Source organism: Ornithorhynchus anatinus, chromosome 2 (assembly GCF_004115215.2).
Source record: "Ornithorhynchus anatinus isolate Pmale09 chromosome 2, mOrnAna1.pri.v4, whole genome shotgun sequence".
Taxonomy (NCBI): Eukaryota; Metazoa; Chordata; class Mammalia; order Monotremata; family Ornithorhynchidae; genus Ornithorhynchus; species Ornithorhynchus anatinus.
In genome coordinates, this window is record NC_041729.1 from 101,660,063 (window position 1) to 101,678,176 (window position 18,114).

The 18,114-nt window shown below is 47.6% G+C and overlaps 1 protein-coding gene across 1 annotated transcript in view; it reads right to left on the minus strand.

Moving 5' to 3' along the window:
• The window catches only part of SMPDL3A (sphingomyelin phosphodiesterase acid like 3A), a gene marked incomplete at its 5' end in the record, with an annotated part of 37,751 nt that overhangs the window by 4,194 nt on the left and 15,443 nt on the right, over nt 1-18,114 (minus strand). Inside the window, 3 exons of the mRNA XM_029046429.1 lie at nt 4,224-4,404; nt 5,868-6,046; nt 12,483-12,579. Of these exons, the coding sequence (XP_028902262.1) occupies nt 4,224-4,404; nt 5,868-6,046; nt 12,483-12,579 (457 nt within the window). The remainder of the gene's footprint in view (nt 1-4,223; nt 4,405-5,867; nt 6,047-12,482; nt 12,580-18,114) is intronic.

Sequence of the window (18,114 nt, forward strand, 5' to 3'; positions counted from 1 at the left end):
AAATGAGAATTTTCCTGATGCCACACTTCTGACTGTAGACCTGTTTGCTGAGCAAGGAAAGACTTTGGACTGACAAGAGCTAATTAAAGCCCAGTAGGACAAGATTCAGCCACCGAGGAGATGGACTGAAGAAAAGATACCAGAGGACTTTGTCCCCTAGTTTCTCCCCAGTGGGAAGAAAAATGGCCAGGTCACTGAAGCCAGGATTAACTGGACTGGTAAATGGCCCTTGGGAAACTGTTAACGTTAATCAGAAACAGAAGAAATGACAAAGAGAACTCTTGTCTAAACAGACATGCCGACCTCTTTGTTCAGATCTAGCCAAACGATTAGAGAAGCAGCATGTTCCCTAGTGGATAGGGCACGGCCTGGAAGTCAGAAGGACCCGGATTCTAATTCCACCTGTCACTTGTCTGCTGTATGACCTTGGACAAGTCAGTTCACTTCTCTGTGCTTCACTTACTTCATCTATGAATATTCATTCATTCATTCAATCGTATTTATTGAGCGCTTACTGTGCGCAGAGCACCGTACTAAGTGCTTGGAAATTACACTTCGGCAACAGATAGTGACAATCCCTACCCAGCAACGGGTTTACGGTCTAGAACGGGGAGACGGACAACAAAACGAAACAAGTAGACAGGCATCACTACCGTCAAAATAATTAGAATTACAGATATATACACATCATTAATAAAATGAATAGAATAATAAATATGTACTAATATACACAAGTGCTGTGGGGCGGGGAAGGGGGTAGGGCAGAGGGAGGGGGTCGGAGTGATGGGGAGGGGAGGAGGAGCAGAGGAAAAGGGGGGTCAGTCTGGGCAGGATTCCTGGAGGAGGTGAGCACTCAGTAGGGATTAAAGACTGTGAGCCCCGCATGGGACATGGACTGCATCCATACTGATTAGCCTGTATCTACCCCAGTGCTTAGCACAGGGCCTGGCGTGTACTAAGTGCTTAACAACTACCATTGAAAAAACAGTTGGGATCGAAGGGATAGTGTTGTCCTAGGCCCACTGTCCTAGGCCCAGCTAGAGTGAAATTCACCGCCTCTCAGCTCCTCCCATTTTACTAATTGCTAAATCCTGCTGGTTCTTCCCCCAAACACTTCCTCGTTCTGCTCCAACAGCTTCCGGTCTCGTGCAAGATTTTGTCAGCTCATAACTAGAAGAGGGCAACAGCCTCTTCACTTCTCCCCACAGTCTCCAGAATCTGTCCTCCGCCCTCTACACCCCACAATAGGGCTTAGTGGTTACAGTACGAGTTTGGGGATCAGAAGGAGGACCTAGGTTCTAATCCCGGCTCCGCCACCTGTCCGCTGTGCAACCTGGGGCAAGTCGTTTCACTTCTCTGGGCCTCAGTTACTTCATCTGGAAAATGGGGGTTAAGAGTGTGAGTGCCATGTGGGACAGGGACTGCATCCAACCTGATTAACTTGTATCCCTCCCAGCACTTAGAACAGTGCTTGGCACATGGCAAGTGCCTAACAAGTATAATAATAATAAAAGTAATAATAATAATACTGCCCAGATCATTACACCCAACTGTTGCTTGGCTCGTTGCTTCACTTCTCAAAAGCCCCATCTCCTCATTACTCAGAAGTCTTTATCATCGCCCAACTTCTCTCCTCATCGAGCTAAAACTCCCGATCACCGACTTGATGGTTCTGTCCATCTCAGTCAATCAATCCATCGCATTTATTGAGCACTTCCTCTGGGTAGAGAACTGTTCTAAGCACTTGGGGATCTCACACATCAGTTCTCTTCACACGCTACTCTCCGGATCCCTCGATATCTCTCTCCCAAACGCTCCCTCCTCCTTGTCCTAGCTCACTCTCCGTTCCCTGCCTGGAACTCCCTCCTCTTCAAATCTGCCAGAACCCCGCACACAAGAGAAGCAGCGAGGCCCAGTGGAAATAGCACAAGACTGAGAGTCAGAGGATGTGGGTTCTAATCCCAGTTCTGCTTCTTGCCTGCTGTGTGACCTGGGGAAAATCACTTACATTCTCTGTGCCTCAGCTTCCTCGATGGTAAAACTGGATTCAATACCTGTTCTCCCTCCTCCTTAGACTGTGAGACCATGTGAAACAGGGATTGTGTCAGACCCGACTGATTTGTATCTATCCTAGCGCTTAGAACAGGGCTTGACATATATTAATTTAACAAATAGCATTAAAAAAAACCCAGGGACTCAATGAATACTGCTGATTGATTGAGGGTAATTGGTTTTAAAGAGACATTTAAATGACAGCTCTAAAAAGGGCTTTATATTGAAAAAGAGACAGGAATAGAAATAGAGAAGCAGCGTGACATAATGGATAGAGACAAGGGCTGGGACTCGGAAGGTCATGGGTTCTAATCCCGGCTCTGCCACACATCTGCTGTGTGAATTTGGGCAAGTTACTTCACTTACTTCACTTCTCCGGGCCTCAGTTACCTCATCTGTAAAATGCACATTAAGACTGTGAGCCCACGTGGGACAGGGACTGTGTCCAACCCAATTTACTTGTATCCACCCCAGCGCTTAGTATCACTCTTGACACATAGTTAGTGCTTAACAAATACCATTATTATTCTTACTATTATTATTAAAAAGGAGTTCATGGAGGGCAAATGTATCCAGGGAAGCAGCTGTCGGCAACACCACCGCCAAACGGGAAGGTGAGTGTCGCAGAACCACTAATAGAATGTGAATTTAGATCTGCAGGGGCTCTGAGGGCTTTTGCTGAGTTGATTGAGAGGACACAGGCCTAGACCTGCTAAAGTGAAGCCATTTCTCTGGGGAGTTGGGAGCTCTCAATAGAGAGTCGACCTGTGTCCACGCCATAGAGGGAGCGATGACCCCGGATTGGCTGGATGACGGATGGTGAGGGCTTCCACTCCGCCCTACCTGAGAAACACTGTGGCCTAATGGACAGAGCACCGGCCTGGGAGTCGGAGGACTTGGGTTCTAATCTCGGCTCCTCCACTCGTCTGCTGTACGACCCTGGGCCCGTCACCTCACTTCTCAATGTCTCAGTTCCCTCAACTGTAAAATGGGGATTAAGAGGGTGAGCTGCATGTGAGACATGGAGCAGCATGGTTTAGTGGACAGATCACAAGCCTGGGAGTCGGAAGGACCTGCAGTCTAATCCCAACTCAGCCACTTGTCTGCTGGGTGGCCTCGGGCAACTCACTTTAATTATGTGTGCCTCGGTGACCTTCTCTGCGAAATGGAGATTAAGACTGTGAGCCCCATGTGGGCCAGGGACTGGGTCCAACCTGATTAGCTTGTATTCATTCATTCACTCAATCGCGTTTATTGAGAACTCACTATGTGCAGACCACTGTACAGAGCGCTTGAAAAGTACAATACAGAAATAAAGAGAGACAATCCCTGCCCACAATGGATTCACAGTCTAGAGCGGGGGAGATGGACATCAATATAAATAAACAGGTATCAATATCAATAAATAGAATTCTATATATGTATTAATATATATAAATATCCTTCTCAGGGTCACACCCGGAGAATTTCCAGTACTCTATACCAGTCTCGGCTATGGAAGGGAGAGTCAAGCAGAGGTCTATTCCATTACTCAGATTGGGCCATGGCTAGCGAGTGGAAGGCAATCTGCTATAAGTCGAAACTCACCCGTGCTGGGCAGCGGCGGCATGGGAGAGAGTCGCGGGCAGACTCAAGTTTACCATGTGGCAAGTGACAGTGGTAAACCACTTCCAGATTTTTATCAAGAAAATTGTATGGATCCACTACCAGAACGAATGCAGATGGAGAGCGGGGCGTTCTGGGGAGAGATGTGTCCGTGGTATCGCTGTGGGTGGGAAACGACCCGACAGCATAAGACGACAATATTTATAAATAGAATATATATACACAAACATAAGTGCTGTGGGCTGGGGATATGGGGGAAGAGCAAATAGATCTATCTCCCCCCCGCGCTTAAATACTAGACCTGGCATATAGTAAGTGCTTAACAAATACCATTAAAAAAAGTGGGGAAGAGCGTGAGCGAGGGGTCACGGATGAGAGGATTAGGGGTGACACAGAGTAAGGGCTTAACAAATACCATCGTTATTATTAACCTGATTACCTTGTATCTACCCAGCAGTTAGTACAGCGCCGGGAAAAAATCGTAAGCGCTTAACAAATACCATTAGGAAAAGAAAAGTAAAAAAAGGCACGACCAGACAAGCGTTTTTCTTCCCCCCGCCCGCTACCTTGATCGTCCGCCAGGACCATGAGGCTATCCCGGTGGGTGTGGCCATAGAACTGTCCCAAAATGACATCGCTGTATTTGCGGAACGTGGACACCAGTCGTTCGTTGTAATACTCCCTCATGGCCGTGGTGTTGCTTACGTACGGGAGATAGCCCACCGGGACGTGAGCTATTACGTACACCTGCGGGTACAAATGGCAAGTGAGGACGGCTGAACATTTCCTCCCACCTGCTTCTGGCTGGAGCCGGGTGCTAACTGAGAAGGAATTAAAACGGCGCTCTTTGGGGTTCCCCAGGCTCTCTGCTCGGTGTGGAGAAAATACAAATCTACAAAATAACGATAATTCATAAAGTATTTCATTCATTCAATCGTATGCATTGAGTGCTTACTGTGTGCAGAGCACTGTACTAAGCGCTTGGAAAGTACAATTCGGCAACAGATAGAGACAATCCCCACCCGACAATGGGCTCACAAGTCTAGAAGTGGGGAGACAGACATCAAAACAAGTGAATAGGCATCAATAGTATCAATATAAGTGAATAGAATTATAGATATATACACATCATTAATAAAAGAAATAGAATAATAATTATACATATATACACAGGTGCTGTGGAGTGGGGAGGGGGGAAGAGCAGAGGGAAAGGGAGGGCTCAGTCTGGGAAGGCCTCCTGGAGGAGGTGAGCTCTCAGTAGGGGAAGAGAGTTAGTTTGGCGGATGTGAGGAGGGAGGGCATTCCAGGGGTCAGTGGGAGGGACGTGGGCCAGGGGTCGACGGGGGAACAGTAAGAACGAGGCCCAGTGAGAAGGTTAGTGGAGGCAGAGGAGCGGAGTGTGGGGGCTGGGCTGGAGAAGGAGAGAAGGGAGGTGAGGTAGGAGGGGGCAAGGGGATGGACAGCTCTGAAGCCAAGAGTGAGAAGTGTTTGCTTACACTTACTATGCATCAGGCACTGTTCTAAGCGCTGGGGTAGATACAACGTAATCAGGCTGGATTCAGTCCCTTGCCCACATGGGGCTCACAGTCTTAATCCTCATTTCACAGCCCAGAGGAGTGAAGAGACTCGCCCAAGGTCACAAAGCAGACAAGTGGCAGAGCCAGGATTAGAATCTGACTTCCAGGCCTGTGCTCTATCCATTAGGCCACACTGCTTCTCAACGATTTCAAGTTGGGCACTAAGGTTAACCGAGTGGGGTGGTCTTTTTTTTTTACTTATTCATTTATATCAATGTCCATTCTACACTGTAAACTCAAGGGCAGGGAACATTCTTACCAACTCTGTTATACCTTACTCTCCCAGGTGTCCTGTAAAGTATTTTCCACATAGTAAGTACTCAATAAATACCACTGATGATTGATTTACTTGATCATAGTATATTCATTCATTCAGTCAGTCATTTTATTGAGTGCTTACTATTTGCAAAGCCGTCCTAAGCGCATGGGACAGTACAATATAACAATAAACGGACACATCCCTGCCCACAGTGAGCTGCGGGAAAGATTTTCAAGACATCCCTGCCAGCAGCAAAACGCAAGACTACACCCCTCTCTCCCTCCCACCTGCCGTGTGGACAGCGTGGAGTATTCGTGAACGCGCTCCTTGACGTCACGATAAACCCCTCTGGAGCCACGGAGACACAATCTTACCTTTTCCTTCTTCTGCCGGGAGCCTTGTAACGTCTCCTCCAGCCACTCAAATTGGTGAGCCGGGTCGGTCAAGTTCAGGGTCACAGCATTGGGACTGTAGTATAGATTCGTATTTAAACTGATTATCCGGAGGGGGTGAAGGCTGAGGTTGGACGGAAGGGTCTGTGAGTAGAAGCCACCTGGAAAAGCAAATTCCAACAAACATCTGGAGGACCAAGGGATGGCAGAGAATTCAGACTTTAAAATCTGTCTCACAATATGTCCTGAGTACCTTTGGTGTGCAGAGCAATGTATGGGATACAATGTATCAGGCTAGATTAGAGGCTTAGGAAACAGTGCGAAATAAGAAACGTCCAGCACTCATCTGCTGTGTGACCTTGGGCAAGTCAATTAACCTCTCTAGGCCTCAGTTCATTCAGCTGTACAACGGGGATTAAGACTGTGAGCCCCACGTGGGACAGGGACTGTGTCCAATCTGATTGGCTTGGATCTACGTGATTTAGTGGATACAGCAGGGGCCTGGGAGTCAAAAGATCCTGAGTTCTGATCCTGGCTCCGCCACGCACTGCTGTGTGACCTTGGGCCTCAGTTACCTCGTCTGTAAAAAAACGGAGATTAAGGGTGTGAACCCGATGTGGGACAGGGATTTGTCCAGCCTGATTAGCTTGTATCTACCCCAGTGCTTAGAAAATAGTAAGCGCTTAACAAGTGCCATTCTCATTATCAACCCCAGTGCTCAGTACGGTACCTGGCACATAGTAAGCGCTTAACAAATGCCATTAAAAAAAAGAGAGAGAATGAAATGACAAATGGTAGTTGAGGGAATAGATATGACTAAAAGGGGAGAGAATAAATAGCCCTCAAGCGGATAACTCTATTGCACTCCCCCGGCAGTGCTCTGTACACAGCAAATAGTCGAGACGAGTGACTGACGAATGGTGAGGTGGCTGGGGAGGATGGTGTGGTTGGGAAAGGAGTTATTTTTCTACCCTTTAGACATCTTCCTTGCTCTCTTCTGAATGCCCTCCAACTTGGCCCCATCCCTTCAGGCTGTGGTGCTCTAAGATGAACCCGGGGTTTAAGAAAAGAGCTGCCGAATGCCAAGCTCAAATATCGTATTGCCTAGAGGGGTGATGAGAAGGTCTTTGAGTTTGGGAGAGGGAGGTGCTTTTCTGGGAAAGGAGATGTGCGCTGCTCTCTGCTTCCCCCTCAATGCCAGGAAAGCATGAATTACCAAACCGCCAAACAGAATCAGCCAATTCGCAGTACTCCTCACTTCCTAAAACCATAACGAGATGTTATGCGGTCTCTTTCTGGGGCGAATCGTCAGTCGTATTTGTCGAGCGCTCACTGTGTACAGCACATTGTATTATGCGCCTGGCAGAATACAATATGACGATTAAACAGACACATTCCCTGCCCACAGTAAACTTACATGTCTCAATAATGGAAATACACACTCAGTTTAATAAACTTCCACCCCTGCCAAAATGGAAACCGAATTGAGAAATCAATACTGTGCCTGTCTTCCCCTCTAAACTTTTAGCTCGTTATGGGCAGGGAGTGTATCTGTTATAATACCGTACTCTCCCAAGTGCTTAGTAGAGTGCTCTGCACACAGTAAGCGCTCAATAAATACTACCGATCAATTGCCTGGCAGCACCTTTTACAGTCTCCTCACGCATTCAGATTAACTGCTCTACAAACCAAACTTCTTTCATCATGATCGGCGTCACCACCATCCTCATCATCATCAGTAGCCATTAAGTATATACTTAGTGGCAGGACAGGACTGCTGCCTTCCTTTCTCCTCTCTCTTTTTTAAAAAATGGTATTTAAATGATAACTATTTGTCAAACGCTGTTCTAAGCACCGGGTTTAGGTACGAGTTAATGAGGTCGGACACGGTCCCTGTCCCTCATGAGGCTCACCGTCTAAGTAGGAGGGAGAATGGTAGAACTGAGGCACAGAGAAGTAAAGTGGCTTGCCCAAGGTCATCCAGCAAGCAATTGGCAGAGCAGGGATTAGAACCCAGGTCCCTTCAGTCCCAGCCCTGTGATCTTCCCATTATACCATGCTACTTTTCTTCTTCCACTTCTCCTAACCCGTTCTCTTTGTCCTTCCCAAGACAAACCTTTTTATGATATTTGTTAAATGCTTACTATGTGCCAAATGCCATTCTAAACCCTGGGGTAGATGCAAGTTTATTAGGCTGAACAAAGTCCCTGTCTCGCATGGGGCTCACAGTCTAAGTAGGAGGGAGAACAGGAGAACTGAGGCCCAGAGAAGTGAAGTGACTTGCCTAAGGTCACACAGCAGACAAGTGGCAGAGCAGGATTAGAACCCAGGCTTCTGAGTCCCAGGCCCTTTCCATAGGCCATGCTCCTTCTCAACGTCTAGCTGTACCTTCCTCTCAACTGTCGCTCCTCCATCCTTGTCCCTCATGCTGCTTCCCTGGCCTGGCTTGGGATTCCCTTCCTCCCCGCCTCAGGTGGATCAAAGCCTTCCTAAAATCCCACTCCCTCCTCCAACAAACCTTCCCCAGTTGTACATTCCAAGCGCTTAGTAGAGTGCTCTGTACATAGTAAGCGCTCAATAAACACTACTGAATGAATGAATTTCCCAGCCCCATGAGCCATATCATCCTTTCAGCCCCCTCTAGCCCTTTGTAAATGTATTTATACCCTCCTTAGAGCTCACGGCCATATGTTTACTTCATTTATTTTTGACCTCTCTAGTTCTTGATATTTATATGTTTATTTCCTCCAGTAGCATATAAACTCCTTTCTTTTATGGTATTTGTTAAGTGCATACTATGTGTCAGGCACTGTACTAAGCACTGGGGTAGATGCAAGATAATCCGTTTGGCCACAGTCCCTGTCCCTCAAAGGGACAGGGTCATAGAGAAGCAGTATGGCCTACTGACCCCCTCTCCCTTCCCGTCCCCTCAGCACCGTACTCGTCCGCTCAACTGCATATATTTTCATTACCCTATTTATTTTGTTAATGAAATGTACATCGCCTTGATTCTATTTAGTCGCCATTGTTTTTCGAGATGTTCTTCCCCTTGATTTATTGCCATCGTTCTCGTCTGTCCGTCTCCCCCGATTAGACCGTGAGCCCGTCAAAGGGCAGGGACCGTCTCTATCTGTTGCCGACTTGTTCATTCCAAGCGCTTAGTACAGTGCTCTGCACATAGTAAGCGCTCAATAAATACTATTGAATGAATGAATGAGAGTATGAGCCTGGGAGTCGGAAGGATCTGGGTTCTGATCCTGGCTCCGCCACTTGTCTGCTGGGTGTCCTTGGGCAAGTCACTTCTCTGCTCTGGGCCTCAGTTACCTCATCTGTAAAAAATAGGGATTAAGCAGAGAAACAGCGTGGCTCGGGGGAAAGAGCCCGGGCTTGGGAGTCAGAGGTCATGGGTTCGAATCCCAGCTTTGCCACTTGTCAGCTGTGTGACTGTGGGCAAGTCACCTCACTTCTCTGTGCCTCATTTACCTCATCTGTAAAATGGGGATTAACTGTGAACCTCGCGTGGGACCACCTGATTACCCTGTATCTATTCCAGTGTTTAGAACAGTGCTCTACACATAGTAAGCACTTAACAAACACCAACATTATTATTATCATTATTATTATTATTAAGACTGTGAGCCCCACGTGGGACAGGGACTGTGTCCAGCCGATCGGCTTGTATCCACCCCAGGGCAATAGAGTGCTTGGCACAAAGCAAGTGTTTAACAAATACCATTATTATGATTATTACTGGGCTCACAGACTTAAACCCCACTTTGCAGATGAGGTGACTGAGGCACTGAGAAGTTAATAATAATAATAATGTTGGTATTTGTTAAGCGCTCACTATGTGCAGAGCACCGTTCTAAGCGCCGGGGTAGACACAGGGGAATCAGGTCGTCCCACGTGGGGCTCACAGTCTTAATCCCCATTTTACAGATGAGGGAACTGAGGCACAGAGAAGATAAGTGACTTGCCCACAGTCACACAGCTGACAAGTGGCAGAGCTGGGATTCGAACTCATGAGCCCTGACTCCAAAGCCCGTGCTCTTTCCACTGCGCCACGCTGCTTCTCAAGTTATGTGACTTGCCCAAGGTCACACTGCAGACAAATGGTGGTGTTGGAAATAGAACCTAGATACCCTGACTTCCAGGCCTGGGCTTTTTCCACTAGGCCGTGCCGTGTCTTGCCTAGTGGGTTTGGAACATATATCACTTCATTATTCTGTTCTTTTCAAACTCCTAGCACAATGTACCACGCCAAGTGGGCGCTCAAATAAGTGCTTCGGGTACTAGTACTAACCCTCTATAGAGCACATCGTATGCACAAGGCTTACTGTCTACGGATATTATCTGTGCAAAGAGCATTCTCAAACGCACCGACTACTCACAAAGCATCTACTGTAGATAGTTCATTCATTCATTCAATCGTATTTATTGAGCGCTTACTGTGCGCAGAGCACTGTACTAAGCGCTTGGAAAGTACAATTCAGCAACAGATAGAGACAATCCCTACCCAACGACGGGCTCACGGTCTAGAAGGGGGAGACAGACAACAAAACAAAACAAGTAGACAGGCATCACTACCATCAAAAGAGATAAACGGAACCATAGATAAATGCATATCATTACTAAAATAAATAGAGCAATAAATAAGTACAAATATACGCAAGTGCTGTGGGGAGGGGAAGAGGGTAGAGCAGAGGGAGGGAGTCGGGGCGATGGGGAGGGGAGAAGGAGCAGAGGGAAAGGGAGGGCTCAGTCTGGGAAGGCCTCCTGGAGAAGGATAGTGAAAAGCAGCTTGGCCTAGTGGAAAGAACACGGGCCTGGGAGTCAGAGGACCTGGGTTCCAAACCTGGCTCCTCCACTACTGGTCTGCTGTGTGATCTTGGGCAAGTCGCTTCACTTCTCTGGGCCTCAGTTACCTTGCCTGCAAAGTGGGGATTCGATACCTGTTCTCCCTCCTACTTAGACTTTGAGCCCCGTGTGGGACCCAATTAACTTGTATCTGCCCCAGCGATTAGTACAGTGCTGGGTACATAGTAAGTGCTTAATAATAATAATAATAATAATAATGGTGGTTGGTCAGCGCTTACCATGTGCCAAGCACTGTTTTAAGCACTGGGGTAGATACAAGGTAATCAGGTTGTACCGCATAGAGTTCACCGACTAAATCCCCATTTCACAGATGAGGTAACTGAGGCACAGAGAAGTTAAGTGACTTGCTCAAAGTCACACAGCTGATAAGCGACAGAGCCGAGATTAGAACCCACTACCTCTGACGTTCAAGCCGGGGCTCTTTCCACTAAGCCACGCTCCTTCCCAGTGCTTAACAAATACCGCAATTCTTATTATTCCAAAATACAATCCCTAGACACTTACTAACTACTCAGGCCACTGTACTGGATGACTCCTGCGTAGAAAACACTACACTGAGGCTCCTACTCTATATACTCTATATACTATATATATACTCTATATGACACTTGGGAGACGTACGATAAAAGCAAAAATGCAGTCACTGCCCTGAAGGAGCTTACAAACTGACAGGGGAGAGAAGCTGAAGATAACTGCAAATATACACCAGCAATTAAAAAGGTAGCTACAAATTACAATAATAAAAGCAGGCTAATAATGAAATGTCAAAGAGCAACCGATGGGATAAGTGACCCGCAGACGGAGATGAATTGGGAATTGCCTCTTGGGACACCTTTGCGTAAAGTGACTTCAATCCTATGTTTCAAAGGCGTGCTAATTTAATTGGTTTTTCATTCTGTTTCGTTTTTTGTTTTTAAATAATATTTGTTAAGCACTTACTGTGTGTCAAAAGCTGTTCTAAACACGGGGGTAAGGTACAAGTTCATTAGGTCTGCCACAGCCCCTGTCTCTCATGGGGCTCACAGTTTACGTAGGAGGGAGAACAGACCATGGAACCCCCATTTTACAGTTTATGAAACCGAGGCCCAGAGAAGTGATTCGCCCACGGTCGCAGAACAAGCAACTAGCAGAGCCGGAATCAGAGCCCAGATCCTCTGACTCCGGGGCCCGTGCTCTTTCCATTAGCCCACCCTGCTGTTCTTCTATTTCCTTTGCAATTTCACAGTCAAAGTGGGTTTTGCTGTACCTCATCGTGCCCCGACAGCCACGTCAGTCAGCCGGGGGGCAAGGGAAAGGAGGGGCAAACGTTCCCTACAAGACAAACTGGTCGTGCAACGAGTCACTCTCCAGCTGGCTGGAAGCTGGCCAATGGACCAGAAAGCAGGGCCCTTACCCGGCTGGGCGGAGACTACACAAAACAGAACTGGGCGGAACTGTGGATCCCATTCCATTAGTTCAGCCGCGTGGCTTACTGGTAAGAGCCCGGGCTTGGGAGTCAGAGGTCATGGGTTCTAATCCCGGCTCCGCCACTTGTCAGCTGTGTGGCTTTGGGAAAGTCACTTCTCTGTGTCTCAGTTCCCTCACCTGTAAAATGGGAATTAAGACTGTGAGCCCCGTGTGAGATAACCTGATTACTTGGTAGCTAACTCAGTGCTTAGAACAGTGCTGGGCACATAGTAATCGCTTAACAAATACCATCATTACTGGTCCCCATCTTACCTTTGCGCAGGGTCCGGAGCGCATCCTCAGAGAGCCACGGCTTCCAGAAGTTGGCTACGGCACTGTACACTTCGCTGGTAGAAATAGGCAGTTGGTCCTAACACAACGTAATATAACACACCTTCTTTAGAGTCCAGTTTGATGGAGAAGAAAAACCAAATCCTCTCTTGTTTTAATATCTTTCTTGCTCTCTCTCTCCCTCCTTCTCCCTCTCTTTCTCCCTCTCCTCCTCCCTCTATCTCTCTCTCTTCTCCCTTCCTTTCCCCAAGCATGGCCTAGTGGAAAGAGCTCAGGCCTGGGAATCAGAGGACCTGGCTTCTAATACCAGTTCTGTCACTAGTCTGTTGTGAGACCTTGGGCAAATCCCTTCATTTTTTGTGCCTAAATTACCGCGTCTGTAAATGGGGATTAAATCCTACTCCCTCTTACTTAGACTGTGAGGCTCAAGTGGGAAAGGGACAATGTCCCAACCTGATTATTGTAGATCTTCCCTAGTGCTAAATATATACATATATATATATATTTATAAATATATATATATATATATATGTACTTCTCTCTCATAAAAACTCGCCCATTCTTTTGAGCATCATTTGAAACCTAAATGAGCATCACCTCTGACAATATCCTCACTTGAATCCCTTCAGCCCGGATTTTATTGTATCCACTAAAAAGCCAAAAGACCAAAAGAGAGAGAACTATAAAAATGCAAAGTGCCAATTATGCTTTCACAGTCTCGAAGCAACCCACGGCTCTCTTTAGAGTGCCTTCAGATGTACCGCATAAAGTTTTACCCCCTTCAAATAAAATGACTTCCAGTCATTACGTTCTAGTAGACGGGGTTAATATATTCCCTTAGTGTGCAAGGAAGAGAGAGAGAAGAAGAAGAGAGAGTAGTAGAGGTATTTGTTAAGCACTTACTATGTGCCAGGCACTGTATTAAGCACCGGGATAGACACCAGCAAAATGGGTCAGACACAGTCCATGTCCCACATGGGGCTCACAGTTTTACTCCCCATTTTACAGATGAGGTACAGAGAAGTGAAGTGACTTGTCTAAAGTCACACAGCAGACAGGTGGCAGAGCTGGGATTTGAACCCAGGTCCTTGTGACTTCCAGGCCCGTGCTCGATCCACTAGGCCACGCTCTAAAGAGATGATGAATCTCAAGTGAGAGCGGAGACGATTCTCCTCATCTCCCTGAGGAAATGTACCCCTTTTGAGTTCTTCGTTCAGCTGAGTGATTGAATGTTGCAGGTAACTCCCTAACTGCCAACGACCAAAATTAAGGAAATAAAAATCAACAGGGCCAGAGCAGATTAGGTACTCCTGCTTTAAGACATCCAGATTTGGTGGGGGGGACCAGGGGGAAGGGGAAACGGACCCATGTCTGTGAAACAAAAACACTACTGCTCTCCGGAAAGGTTAGACTTCATCCAGACCCCATCGAAAGCAGGACTATTTCCACTAGGAATAATAATAATAATCGCATTTGTTAAGCACTTACTATGTGCCAAGCATTTTATTCACTCATTCAATTGTATTTGTTGAGCACTTACTGTGTGCAGAGCACTGTCCTAAGCGCTGGGGTAGCTACAGGGTAATCAGGTTGTCCCACATGGGGCTCACAGTCATCTCCATTTTACAGATGAGGTAACTGAGGCCCAGAGAAGTGAAGTGACTTGCCCAAAGTCCCACGGCTGACAAGTGGAGGGGCCGGGATTCGAACCCATGACCTCTGACTCCCAAGCCCGGGGCTCTTTTCACTTACAGGAAGTGCATTTCACCCTTGTTCTCCTCCACATAAAGGGAAGTTCTTGAGATCCAAGTACTTGCTTAATTCTCAGGGGAATGGCCCAGGCAAAGCAGAAATGACTCCAAATAACACTCTGCCTAGACTGTAAGCTCCTGGTGGGCAGGGAATGTGTCTACCAACTCTCTTATATTGTACCCTCCCAAGTGCTTAGTACAGTACTCTACACCCAGTAAGCATTCAATAAATACAACTGATGGAGCGATCACACATCAGCACCAAACACCTCATCGATCCGGTCATTTTCCAAGAGACAAAGTCAATCAATCAATCGTAATCATTGAGCGCCGTGTGCAGAGCTCTGTACTGAGCACTTGGGAGAGGGCAATATGACAGAGTTGGTAGACAGGCTCCCTGCCCACCAGGAGCTTACAGTCCAAACACAGTTCCAGAGTGAGGTGACCTTTCCACGGGAAGTGGCGTGGCTCAGTGGAAAGAGCCTGGGCTTCGGAGTCAGAGGTCATGGGTTCGACTCCCGGCTCTGCCACTTGACAGCTGTGTGACTGTGGGCGAGTCACATAACTTCTCTGGGCCTCAGTGACCTCATCTGTAAAATGGGGACTAACTGTGAGCCTCACGTGGGACAACCTGATGACCCTGTATCTACCCCAGCACTTAGAACGGTGCTGTGCACATAGCAAGCGCTTAACAAATACCAACATTATTATTATTAAAGGCTCCTTACAGGATGGTACCTGATCCACTGCCATCATTGATGGCGGCAAAATCTGCTGTGGGAGGGAGCGGGAGACAGGCTAAAAAAGATAGGCCTTCTTCAGCCGGGAAGGACACGGGCTGAGAGGAGACAGGATTGTACCCCAAGTCCTTTTTCCCTAAAAGAGGGGTGTCCGTGGAAACTTGTGAGGGGCAGATTCAAAAGGAAAATGCTAGACTGTAAAATGGTAAGCTCCTCGTGGGCAGGGAAATGGTCTACCAACCCTGTTCTATTGTACTCTCTTAGTATAGTACTCTGGACTCAGTCTAGTACTCTGTGGGAGTACTCAGCGTAGCATAGTACACTGCCGGAAGCAGCGTGGCTCAGTGGAAAGAGCATGGGCTCGGGAGTCAGAGGTCATGGGTTCGAATCCCCGCTCTGCCACTTGTCAGCTGTGTGACTGTGGGCAAGTCACTTCACTTCTCTGGGCCTCAGTGACCTCATCCGTAAAATGCGGATGAAGACTGTGAGCCTCACGTGGGACAACCCGATGACCCTGTCTCTCCCCCGGCGCTTAGAACGGTGCTCTGCACATAGTAAGCACTTAACAAATACCAACGTTGTTATTACTCTGCACCCAGTAAGTGTTCAATACGTGCAACTGAGTGACCCTTAATAATAATTGTGGTATCTATTAAGCGCTTACTCTGTACCGGGTACTGAATTAAGCACTGGGGCGGATACAAGCAAGTCGGGTGGAACACAGTCCCTGCCCCCGCGTGGGGCTCACAGTCTCAATTACAGATGAGGTAGCTGAGGCCCAGAGAAGTGACGTGACTTGCCCGAGGTCACACAGCAGAAAGGTGGCAGAATCTGGATTAGAACTCATGACCTTCTGACTCCCAGGCCCGTGTTCTCTCTTTGACACCACTGCTGCTTCTCTTCTTCCCTAAGGGGGCGGTGAGCGTGTGAGATGTTCTCCCAAGGAAATTTTTTTCAAATGGTGTTTGTTCAGCGCCTGCTGTGTGCCAGGCACTGTACTAAGAACTGGGTAGATGGATCAATCAACGGTATTTATTGAGTGCTAATATTGGCAGAGCACCGTAGAAAGAGCTCGGGAGAGTACGATCAACGGTATTTATTGAGTGCTAATATTTGCAGAGCACTGTAGAAAGAGCCCGGGAGAGTACGATACAACAAAATTAGCAGACACGTTCCCTCCCCATAACCAGCTACAAGTTAATCAGGTTGGACACAGGCCCTGTCCCATGTGGGGCTCACAGATGAAGTAACTGAGGCACAGAGAAGTGCAGTGATTTGCCCAAAGTCACACAGCAGACAAGGGGCGGAGCTGGGATTAGAACCCAGGCTCTCTGACTCCCAGGCCCATCCTCTTTCCTCTAGGCCACACAGCCTATCGAGTCGGGAAGGGGGGACATATCAACAGTTTACAGAGGGGTTTGGTTAGAGCCATGGATCAAGTATCAATTCTGGGTCACCGGAGACAGAGTTGGGGGTATTGGGTGGGCGACCCCTAATCGTGAGGGTGGATGTCCAGGGGGGTGGATGTCCAGGGCCTACTGAAAAGAGCACGGGCTGGGAGGCAGAGGAGATGGGTTGTGATCCCGGTTCCGCCACGGACCTGCTCTGTGACCTTGGGTAAGTCATTTCACTTCTCTGGGCCTCAGGTTACCTCATCCGTAAAATGGGGACTAAAACTGAGAACCCCATGTGGGATCACTTCACTTCTCTGTGCCTCAGTTACCTCATCTGTAAAATGGGGATTAAGACCGTGAGCCCCACGTGGGACAACCTGATCACCTTGCATCCCCCACCCCGAGAGCTTAGAACAGTGCTTCGCACATAGTAAGCGCTTAACAAATACGATCATCATTATTATTTTTATTATATGGACTGTGGCCAACCTGATCCTCTTGTACCTCCCCCAGCACTTAGAACAACGCCAGGCTTAGTGGAAAGACCACAGGCCTGGGAGTCGGAGGACCTGGGTTCTAATCCCGGCTCTTCCATGTGTCTGCCATGTGATGTTGGGTGAGTCACTGAAATTCTCTGTGCCTCAGTTTACTCATCTGTAAAATGGGGATTAAATCCTACTCCCCCCTCCTTAGACCACGAGTCCCATGTGGGACAGGGACCGTGTCCAACCCGATTAACTCTAACCCAGTGCTTAGAACAGTGCTGGGTACATAGTAAGTGCTTAACAAGTACATAATGATTATTACTATGAATTATAATTAACAAAAAGGTTTTAAATTTAAAAAAAAAAGGTCCGGGTTGAATGGACCAAGGGATTGACCCGGGAATGGCGTGGATAATGGACTGCCTTCCCTCTTCATATCCGACAATCACCCTTTCCCACTTCAAAGCCTTACTGAGGGCTCGTCTCCTCCAAGGACCCTTGCCTGTCTAAGCCCTCTTTTCCTCTTCTCCCACTCCCTTCTGCGTCACCCTCGCGTTCGGATTAGCACCCTTACCCCACGGCACTTTTGTAACATCCATAATTGATTTATTTACATCCATGCCTATCTCCCTCTCTAGACTGTAAATTCACCGCTGGCAGGGAGCCTATCTACCAACTTTGTTATATTGTACTCATTCATTCATATTTATTGAGCGCTTCCGTGTGCAGAGCACTGTACTAAGCTCTTGGAATGTACAGTTCGGCAACAGATAGAGACGGTCCCTGCCCGACAATGGGCTCACAGTCTATTGTACTCGCCCAAGCGCTTAGTACAGTGCTTTGCATACAGTAAATACTCAATTAATATGATCAAAAAAGCACTTAGTACAGTGTTTCGTATACAGTAAATACTCAATAAATATGATCAAAAAAAAAAAAATCCCCCAAGTCGTAGTTTTGGGAGGACTTCAGGGAAGACCATCCAAACCTTGGGCTGATTTTTCAGCGGAATCACCGGGTCGGTATTCAGAGGGTCACGATCTTCTACCCGCGGGCCCAGAAACTGAGAGTGAAGTGGTTCCTGCTGGGTGTTTGGCGTGGTCATTTTCTGCCATGGGAGAGCAGGAGGGGAGGTTTTCATCGATTCCTCTGAGATCTTTGTCCCTGATGAGCCTTTAGCAGCCTCGCCTCGCCCTCTGCTCTCCGACATCACCGGCTTTCATTCCTTCCGTCCCCGGTCGATC